The 10,460-nt window shown below is 62.4% G+C and overlaps 1 protein-coding gene across 3 annotated transcripts; it reads left to right on the top strand.

Moving 5' to 3' along the window:
* Positions 1-521: 521 nt before the first annotated feature.
* On the top strand, positions 522-9,334 carry BAG5 (BAG cochaperone 5). Of its 3 annotated transcripts, none has more exons than XM_079769600.1 (2): positions 522-2,847; positions 5,105-9,334. In XM_079769600.1, the coding sequence occupies exons 1-2, from the start codon at positions 2,645-2,647 to the stop codon at positions 6,474-6,476; spliced, it is 1,575 nt and encodes a 524-aa protein (XP_079625726.1). In that variant the 5' UTR covers positions 522-2,644; the 3' UTR covers positions 6,477-9,334. The 3 variants fall into 3 exon arrangements, with proteins under 3 accessions (XP_079625726.1, XP_079625725.1, XP_079625727.1); XM_079769599.1 differs by lacking the exon at positions 522-2,847 and adding an exon at positions 2,911-3,418 and having other exon boundaries at positions 5,105-9,333; XM_079769601.1 differs by lacking the exon at positions 522-2,847 and adding an exon at positions 3,438-3,884.
* The last annotated feature ends 1,126 nt before the right edge of the window (positions 9,335-10,460 follow it).

The raw sequence follows: 10,460 nt of genomic DNA, 5'->3' as shown, positions 1-10,460 counted from the left end.
CCCCCACCCCCACTCTCTCTAAAAATCAATGGAAAAAATATCCTCGGGTGAAGATTAACAAAGAAAAACAACCAGAAGACCCGTCTGTTCACCCAAGCACTGCTATTTAAAGGGAGGAGGCACTTGGGGAAGAAAAGTCCTTCAGTAAAAGGAAAAATCCCTTTGAAGTCTGAATAATGACTGTAATTGACGGTTCTCACAGCACAGCGTCTCAGCTCGGTGCGGAGGGCGGCGCGCAGACCGGAGGACAAGCAGGAACTAGCAGTCCCTCCCCAGGCCCGCGCTCCAGCCTGCAGACCGGCCGCGGCGTTCCTCTCTCCCTGTAGACGACCGCTGGGCAGTGCACGCCCGCTTCTCCTGTCCGCCCTGCAGCCCGCCTGGCTCCCCCCTGCTCCACGGCGGTCCCTGAGGTCCCCCAACCCACGCCATCCTGGGCCCCCCCTGCTGGAAGCAGGACTTGTAGCCGAGGGGGTGCCCCAGCCCTGCCCCCCCAGTGCCCGTCCACAGCACAGAGCCATTTCTGAGTTCGGGCCGCACTGCCAGCTGGGGAAACCGACAGGCAAAGATGAGAGAAGAAAACCTGGCAGGACAGAGGTCGTGGGGTGTTCCCCTCTGAGATGGGAACCGAAAGCCGCTTCCTCCCGGGGTGGGAGGCCCAGCCCCCTGGTCGCCGGATGCAGGCCAATCAGCACCACAGAAAAGGACCCCCCAGCACACCCCAACCCGGTCCTAGAAGCAGTCTCCTTCATTCGGGGCAGGACAAGGACGGATGAACATGTAGGCTGGCCCGGCCGGCGGGGCTCAGGGGCTGAGCGTCGACCTATGAACCAGGAGGTCAGGGTTCGATTCCCGGTCAGGGCACATGCCCGGGTTGTGGGCTCCATCCCCAGTGTGGGGCGCACAGGAGGCAGCCGATCAGTGATCCTCTGTCATCATTGATGTTTCTCTCTCTCTCCCTCTCCCTTCCTCTCTGAAATCAATAAAAATATATTTAAAAAAAAAAGAATATGTAGGCCGAACTAGACACACGGGATTAAAGTATATCTGTTCAGGTAAATAAAACAAAAGGCTTACCACCTGTGACTTTGAAGAAGCCCGGAGGTTTAAAATCAAAGCCTGAAAGACAACAATCTCTGGGTGCTGCAGGAACTTAATTACCCGTCAGGCGGCACCCAAAGGGGAGCAAACACACAGGACACACCCCTGCCCTGGGTGAGAGCGGTTCTCTCCGGCCGGGGCGGATCTGGCATCCTGGGGCCCATCCTAAAACCACCACCAGTCACAATGCTGGACCCGGGCAAGGCCTGCCTCCCGGCTCAGCGCTCCCCTCCTCGGCGTCACAATCACCACCTCTGCGGGGTCAGCAGCCTGACAGGGCGCAGGAGGAGGCTGCTCCCGGACCAGCCACGGTAAGCGGCGCTGGGTGCCCTACCAGGGCCTGCTCAGACACCGGCTCGGACCCTCCTGCCCAGCGTGAGGTGCTGGGTGGGGTCCTATGTTCTAGGACGAGCGGTCAGAGCTGCCACCACTGTCACAGGGACCGGCCCACAGGCCCAGCGACTGGGGACCCGTTGCCCTGGTAACTCCTTGTCTAAACTGTAAATGAGCCTTTGCCAGTTTGGCTCAGTGGGTAAAGAGCTGGCCTGCAGACAGAAAAAAAAAATGATATATTTTTAAAAGACTAAACAAGACAGAACTTCAAAGCTACGTTTACAAAAGACTGTTAGTAACAACAGACCCAGAGGAACGAAAATGTACAGAAGGCACATCTTGGAATTCCTAAAACTGGCCTTTTTTAATCCTTCTGTAAACCAGGCGAGTCCAGCCTCCCTCAGGCCCGTTAGTGAGTTTGGTGATGGTGTTTGCATGCTTTGTTTAAACGTTTTATCTGCAACCATTCCCAGCCGGTAGCCAGCACTTCCAGGTGAGCTGGAATAAAGGCCTCGGCTCTCTCTCTCTTTTTTTAATAAAATATATCTTTATTGATTCCAGAGAGGAAGGGAGAGGGAGAGAGAGATAGAAACATCCATGATAAGAGAGAATCATGGATCGGCTGCCTCCTGCAAGCCCCCTACTGGGGATCAAACCCAGGCATGTGCCCTTGACCGGCATCGAACCCAGGACCCTTCAGTCCGCAGGCTGACGCTCTATCCACTGAGCCACACCGGCCAGGGCAGGCCTCGACTCTCTTAAATGAAACGTCTTCCCCGAAGAAGGGCCGCTAAGGAACCGCCCGCCTTCCCCGCGGCCGGCTGGCCTCGGCGGCCGGGAACGTGCAGACCGGCGCGGTGAAGCGGCCCAAAGTCCCACCGAGCGCGGCGGCCGTGGGCGCAGCGAGCGGAAAGGCGCGGACTCCCGCTGGGGCGGCTAACCCTCCCAGGGTGACCCCACGGACCTGTCAGGGAGAGGGGGGGGGGGGGCCGGTGAGACATCGAGTGGGAGGCACAGGGACTGGCTGCCTCCTGCGCCCCGCCCCCCCCGGGCCGGGGAGGAGCCTGCAGCCCAGGTACGTGCCCTGGACCAGACTCGAACCCAGGACCTTTCAGTCCAGGGGCCGACGCTCTCTCCACGGAGCCACACGGGCCGGGGCGCAGCACTGATAACCTCCACGAAGCCGAAAAGCCAGGAACCCCCCCCCCCGCCCATGCGGCGCACACGGGGGGCTCGCCCGCCACAGGGAGGAGCACCCTCGGGGAGTGAGTGCGACTCCGCCGCCTCCGCGGCCAGTCTGTCGGCTCCCTCGGGCCCAGGGCCGCCGCGGGTCCGGGGGCTCGGCAGCCGCCGCGGGGCCGCAGTGTGCGGGGCGCACGGTGTCCCTGAGGGGCCAACAGGTGTCGGGGAGCACAGGTGACACGGGGGCGCGGCCTGAGCGGTCCCCTCGGCGGTCCCCCCTCCCGGCCCCACTCACCCGGCTCGGCGCGGCCTCCCTGCACTCGGCGCCGCGCTCCGGGGCGAGCCGACAGCCGCGGGCCGCAAAGGCGCGGCCGAGCGGAGGGGGTCGGCGCTTCCCGAGGACCCGCCAGGCCGCCATGGGCCACAAACCGGCTCTCGCGGCGCACGGCAGAGTCGCGACAGCGCGCGGGGCTGCTTTACGGCGGGTCGCAGGTCGCAGGTCGCAGGTCGCAGGGGGCGGGCCGACCGTGCGCTTTCCCCGCATGGGCCGGGCGGCGGCGGTGGCGGCGGCGGCGGCGCGACGGCGCGGAGGTCCCGGCGGCGGCTCCTGGGCCGCGGCCTTTCCGGGCTGCTGCGCGCGGCGGCTGGCGGCGGCGGCGGCGTGGGTCCCGGCCGGGCGCCGGAGGCCGTTTTCCCAGGAACCGCGGCGGTCGGCCCGGGGCGGGGCTGCGGGGCCGGACGCCGGCCGGAGCCGCGGAGTCGCAGGGCGTCGGCGGCGGGGCGCGCGATGGCGCGGGCGGCACAGGTGAGCGCGGCGCGGGCGGCGCGGGCCTCCTCCTCCTCCTCCTCCGCGGCGCCCACCACCGGGCGCGGACCGCGGCGGCCCTGCCTCGGCCCTGGACCCAACGCGGCCGGGCGGGCCGGGCCTCCGAGCCGGGCTCCCAGTACCGGGCCGGCCCCCCTCCGGCTCTCCCCGGCCCACTAACTCCCCGGCCGGGCCGAGGCGCCCCCTCCCCCCGCGGCCATTGTGAGGTCAGGCCGGCGGGCGCGTCGGGGGCCCGGGCGACACGCCCGGAGCGGCCGCTGCGGCCAGTAGCTGCCGCCGCCGCCGCCGGCCCCTTCACCGGCTGCCGCACTCAGACCTCGCCGGGAGGGGTGCGAGGGATGCCGCTGGGGGCCCAGCTCCGGTGCCGCACCCCGTAAAGGGCTGACCTTCCACCTCGCCACTCACCCACGGGAAGCCAAGACCCACCCGCTTAGATCTTCTCTGGGTAACGTGCCGGGAGGGAAGGGAGCTGGGAGGAGCGAAGCCCCCGGAGGCGGGTTCCTGGCTCGGACCCACCGGGATCGGTTTCCGTGGATATTCCATCCTCCTCCAGCTGTTTCGTAGAGACCCACGAGCCTGACAACACGCCGTCAGCCTCTCGGGGCCAAACGGAGGCTAGAGAAGGAGGAATTCATTGCTGTCACACTTGGCGGGCGGGGGGCGAGCATGAGCCTGATGGGGCCGGGGAGGTACTGGGCCTCCCGAGCCCGAGGTGTGCCCTTAGCAGGACCCTGTCCCGTTCCTTTCCTGTGGAGCTCCGTACCCTTCAGGGAAGAGGTAGGGGGGCGGGGGGGGGGGGGGACCGGGAAGTGGAACATCTGGGGTGCCTGGTGTCGCCTGGGGGTGTTGGTTTCTCTTAGAGGCCTGGATCGCCTTGGGCCAGGTGGTGCTTAGGTAGTCCTGTTGCCTGGAGGCCCAGCGGCCGGGTTGCATTCCTGAAAGGGCCCCGCTGGCGCCAACGGCAGCTTCCAGTGTGAGGGCTGGGGAACCCGTGCCCTTTCCACGCGAGAGTTCAGACAACTGCGTGCCACGCTGGCAGGATGCGCCTGCTCCCTGTACAGCCGGAGGAGCCTGCCATCCCCGCCTGCTCCTGGTCACTGGGGTGATGGTTATTTTCAGGAGCGGGAGTTCATTAGCCACTTTTACCCCCTAAGATCAAACATCTTTAAAAATAAAACTTACTGACTGATTTGAGGGAGAGGAAGGGAGAGAGAAACATTGATTTGTTGTTCCACTTATTTGTGCATTCATTGGTCGATTCTTGCATGTGCCCTGACCAGGACCTCCTGGTTCATAGGTCGCTCAACCACTGAACCTTGCCTACACGGTGACTTCTTTCTTCCTTTTATATGTATATTGATTTCAGAGAGGTCCGGAGAGGGGGAGAGAGATAGAAGCATCAATGAGGAGAGAGAATCATTGATCCGCTGCCTCCTGCACGCCCCGCAGTGGGGGACCTCCTGGTTCATAGGTCGACGCTCCATCACTGAGCCATGCCCACCCCATGGCTGCTTTCTCCACTTGAGCATGACTTTTGTCTGGGCTGCAGTCATGACAAGCCCTTTCGAGTGCAGCTGTCCAGAGTGAGGGTTTTAGGATGAACTAACATGTGGTCACCCTCCTGCAGACTCTGCAGTGTACTAAGTTGCCTTCTTGTCCTTTTAGTGCTTGTGAAACTGACCACAACCAGAGGATGGATATGGGAAACCAACACCCTAACATTAGCCGGCTGCAGGAGATCCAGAAGGAAGTGAAGAGCATCGAGCCCCAAGTGGTTGGCTTCAGCGGGCTGTCCGACGACAAGAATTACAAGAAGCTGGAGAGGATGCTGATGAGACAGCTTTTCGAGATCGACTCTGTGGACACCGAAGGGAAGGGGGACATTCAGCAAGCGCGGAAGCGGGCAGCCCAGGAGACCGAGCGTCTCCTCAAGGAGCTGGAGCAGAACGCCAACCACCCGCACCGGCTGGAGATCCAGAACATCTTCCGGGAGGCCCAGGCCCTGGTGAGGGAGAAGATCGTGCCCTTTTACAGCGGCGGCAACTGCGTGGCGGAGGAGTTCGAAGAAGGCATTCAGGACATCATCCTGAGGCTCACTCACGTCAAGACGGGCGGGAAGGTGTCCCTGCGGAAAGCCCGGTACCACACCCTCACCAAGATCTGCGCGGTGCAAGAGATCATCGAGGACTGCGTGAAGCGGCAGCCGTCCCTGCCGCTCTCCGAGGACACGCATCCCTCTGTGGCCAAAATCAACTGCGTGATGTGCGAGGTGAACAAGGCCAGGGGCACCCTGATCGCCCTGCTGATGGGCGTGGCCAACAACGAGACGTGCAAGCACCTGTCCTGCGTGCTGTCGGGGATGATCGCGGATCTGGACGCGCTGGACGTGTGTGGGCGAACGGAGATCCGGAACTACCGCCGGGAGGTGGTGGAGGACATCAACAAGTTACTGAAATATTTGGATTTAGAAGAGGAAGCAGACACAACCCATGCGTTTGACCTGGGACAGAACCATTCCATCCTGAAGATAGAGAAGGTCCTCAAGCGGATGAGAGAGATTAAAAACGAGCTGCTGCAGGCGCACAACCCCCCCGAGCTGTACCTGAGCTCCAAGACGGAGCTGCAGGCCCTGATCGGGCAGCTGGACGAGGTGAGCCCCGAGAAGAACCCCTGCATCCGGGAGGCCCGGCGGCGGGCGGTGATCGCCGTGCAGACCCTCATCACGCACATCGACCTGAAGGAAGCGCTGGAGAAGAGGAAGGCCTTCGTGTGCGAGGAGCACCCGTCCCACCGGGCCGTCTGGGCCGTCCTGGGCCACCTGTCCGAGATCCTGGGAGAGGTGCTGCTGTTCGACGGGAACCGGACGGACAAGAACTACATCCGGCTGGAGGAGCTGCTCACCAAGCAGCTGCTGGCCCTGGACGCGGTGGACCCGCAGGGCGAGGAGCAGTGCAAGGCGGCCCGGAAGCAGGCCGTGAAGCTGGCCCAGAACATCCTCAGCTTCCTGGACCTGAAGTCGGACGAGTGGGAGTACTGAGGCCAGGCCGCCGCGGCCGTTCAGCGCTTTACCCAGACGTGTATGTATTTACGGAGAGCTTTCGGTTCGCTGAGCCTCAATGTGATTTGTACGTGCATATTGCAATCTCAGTATTTATGATTTCAGCAAATTATATTCCGTACCTGCTGCTTTTGATGTCGCAAAACAAATATCATTACAGCCCACTGACTTCCCACTGGATCCTGATCTCTATGTTGTGGTGTTATTTTCTTAATCAGAAAATGGCGTAGGGGCAGCTTTTGTGATTTTTAACTGGGTTGTGCAAAAGCATGAAAATGCAGATGTTTCAGAATCTAGAACGAGGCCTAGCCTTGCCTAATGCTAGGACAGTTGTGAGAAAGGGCAAACTTTTAAAATTAGAAGTAAGGTGCAAGCACAAAAGCAGTGAGTATGTTTTATTCTGCTAAATAAAGCAGGACTTTCCATTTATAAGCCTGATTGGTCCCGCCCAACTTAACTGGGTGGGTGGTTGCTTTTACTTTCTTGGGATGGTCTGTTCTTCCATAAACCTGCGTTTGGAAAACAGGCATTTCCCAGGCTCTCTGCATTCAGAGGGGGCTGACCTTGGTGTGTGACATAAGAAAATTAGGGACGTTAACAGCAAAGAAACCTTTGAGGCTGCATTGAAAAGGGATAAGACACCAGCTAATACTTTTGAGTGGTTTTGTTTGTAAAGTCTGAACGGACAGTTTTCCTTAGTAATTTGTAAGGAGGGAAACGTTTCAATGGTCCTTTAAAAAAAATAAAAGGGAAACAAGACGCCCCGCCTGTGCAGGGTCATGCCTGGAGACTCGTAGCCACGACCTACGTGAACACGTCTGGACGCAGCGCGCGGTGGGCTGCTCCTGGCACTGGCGCTGCCCACGGCAGGCCTGCGCACGTGCCCGGTGCTGCCTCACGGGGGCAGGCACTCGCCAGCTTGCTGAGGAAGGTGGCCGTCAGCACTGGCACCATCCCGATCGCACTCGGGGGCCAGGTGGTGAGAGGGCCTCGCTCCCGTGACCAGTGCGGGGCCGTTTCTGGTGCTTGAGAGCCAGCCAGGCCGTCTGTCAGTGCGTGAAGAGCCGTTCCCTCTGCTGAGAAGTGCACAGGTCTCTGTTCTCTCCGAGGACCCCAGCTGGCCTGTCAAGAAGCGAAAATAACAGTTCCCGAAGCGCTGAAGTGCCGATGGCGTGTTGGTCCGAGTGGCTGGCTGGCTGCCCCCGTGTCCCCTTTCACAGGTGGCACGCTGCAGCGTCTGGAACTCTAGAAACCCGCTCCTCGGCCACGGATGTAACTCGGTGTAAACAAACAGCTGAGCCGGGGCAGGTGCAGGAGTGGCCCTGAACGCGAGGTAGAGCGGAGCCTGGCGGGTCTGGCTGCGCAGTGATGCCCGATAATTAAAAGCCCGTGCTAGTTCCTCCTGCAGGGGACTCACCGATAGTGGGGTGCCAGGACAGTGAGCCCTCCCGCCTGCCCCCCAGCTCCTGGCGACTGGGGGCTGTGCCAGTGCAGGTTGTTGGAGCCCGTGTTGGCCAGTCCTTGCAGGGCGCTGTTCTGGGGCGTAGTTTCAGGGTGCCCTCCAGCACTGGTGGGAGCACGGGGCGGCGGGCCTCCCCGACTCGCTCCCGACATCCGCAGCAGCTCGCTGCGATTTCAGTGTCGGGTCGGGAAGCTCAGGGCCGCGCTCGCACCATGGTTCTTTGCCAGCAGCGCTGCCCGCCGCGGTGCCCACGCTTTCTGTGGGCGTGGAGCCGGCCCCGCCGAGCTCCGGGCTGTGGCCGGGCTGCTGCTCGGCCGGCTCTGGGGATAGCGCACGGGGTCACTGGTCATGGAAACTGGCAGACCCGCTTGGAGCGCTTGGTGAGGCGCGGGTTCCTGCGTCCCTGCACCTGCTGTTCTGCCCGCACTGAGCCGCCTCGTGGCTCTCCCTGCCCCTCGAGGGAGTCTGTGTGTCATCGTTCAGTTCGGTGCCTCCCGTGGCACGTGTTTCCGTGATGTGACATGAAGAGAGTCTGTAATGGAAGTCCAGCCCACGCTCTACCAGTGTCTGGCTTTGGTCTGCATTAAACGTGTAACCTCTGTTCACGCGAAACCAGTGGGCTGTCTGCTGTCCGTGCTGCTCCGTCTGCCAGGGCCAGGCAGCCTGAGTGGTTATGGAAATAAAGGAATCGCCATGTCAGCACGCACAGCTCACCGCCTGTCTTCCTGAAGCCCTTGGTTAGCCGTGTTTGATAGAAGTCAGCAGCTTTGAGAACGTAACCAGTTTTCCTCATTGTTTTCCTTTGCCAATTGCCACGTGGTCCTGAGGGTCTCAGCCTAGCCTGTGCTCAGTGACTCGAAGCAGAGACGCTCAGCTTTCCGTCGGCACTTCAGTCCCGGGAGCCACACCTGCCACTGACGTGCCGTCTGACGCAGGTGTGCTTCCCGTGCGTGGGCTCCTGCCCTCGCTGTTGGCCGTACGGCTATTGTAACGGCGTGTCGGAAGTGCTCAGGGGTATTCTGAGATACACAGAGTAGCACAACTTAATTATTGATGAAATAAAAAGCCTCTTAGCTTATCTTGGCAGTGGAGGCGGGGTGTGCGTCTGAGGCGTGAGTTCTCTTCTCGTTTCACCTGCACTGGCAGGCGGGCGGGCTGCCAGCTCTGGCTGGTGGCATTGGCCTCAGGGTCCCGTCACAGGGAAGGGGTAACGTTCCCCTTTAAACAACCAGGACCGGGAGGCGGGGAGGGCTCCACGCCCCGGAGACCGGCCTCACTCCGCGTCCCCCGGAAGCCCACAGCCCATAGGAGCATCTGGCCCCCAGTCCTCCCAGGGCTTCCAAAACGCGCCGCCGCCACAGGCTTCCTGCGCCCTCCCGACTCGTTCCCTGGGCAGGTGTCTGTCTGTCTGTCTGTCTGTTGAAGCTCGTCCCGTGGCAGCAGTGAAGTGTGTCTAGTCCTGGCCTTTCCTGCAGGTCCCCTGGTCTGGCGCCTGCTGTCCTCCAGGGGAGCGGAGAGAAGGCGGCCTCCCGGCCACGCACACGCGGGCGCACGTGTGGGAAGAAGCACGTTGGACGGGTTAACATGCCAATCGCGCCTGCTGCCCTGAAGAAGCCATCGCGTGAGGGTAAGGGACGCGCGCGCTCGAGCGACTACCCGACAGCGGACAGGACACGGCTGTGCTGAGGGCGTCGCAGGGACTGGTCAGGACCAGGTGGGGCGCAGTCTGGCCTCGGGGTGCGTGAATGCTGCCCCCCCCCTCCGTGCGTGCCCGTGTGGCACCTCTTCCAACACGGGGTCCTGAGCACGGAGGCCAGGGCGCGCCCAGTTAACACGCTGAGCTCCCGGCGGCGGGACACCTTTCCCCGGGAAACACCCTGCCGCGCAGCATCCTCTGCCCGAGCCCCGGAACTCCGGCTGCAGACTGGCCTCCAGCCCGTCCTCCGGGGAGAGGGGTCTTGCCCCCAGCATCAGACCAGCCAGCTGCCAGGGCCCGGCTCCTGGGCGGACCAACACCAACCGCCTCCCTCATCTCCCGCGGTCCCGGCGATGCTGGGTCATTGGTAGAAGAACCTTTCCGCTCTCCAGCCTTTTCCCGTTGCGCATCCTCTCACACTGCTGGGCGCCGAGGCACGGAGGCCGGGCACGGCCCGGAGCCTGGGGCAGCGAGGCCCTTGCTGCTGGCTCTGGGGCCTGAGGTCTTGTCTGGGCACCCTGAAGGCTTAGGCAGGTTGGCTGGGGCCCTCGGCTCCTGGGTCCACATGCCCAGGTTTCACCTTCCCGCCCTCACCCGACCCGGCCACCCCACGGGACCAGCACGGCTCTTGGGTTGCCCCTGGGTCAGGGCCTGGGGGTGGGTAGGGTGCAGGCTGACCAGCAGCCAGTGCAAAGCCCTGAGGTCCTGAGGTCCCACAGCCTCTGTGATGGGGGGAGGGGGGCGGGGTCCAGGGCCCCAGGGGGCTGTGCTGGGGGGAAGCCGCTGGGGACGCAGAATTGCATCC

This window comes from Cnephaeus nilssonii (assembly GCF_951640355.1).
Source record: "Cnephaeus nilssonii genome assembly, chromosome: 4".
Classification (NCBI taxonomy): domain Eukaryota; kingdom Metazoa; phylum Chordata; class Mammalia; order Chiroptera; family Vespertilionidae; genus Cnephaeus; species Cnephaeus nilssonii.
Note: the sequence above shows the minus strand (reverse complement) of the source record. Positions and strands in the feature narration are given on the sequence as shown.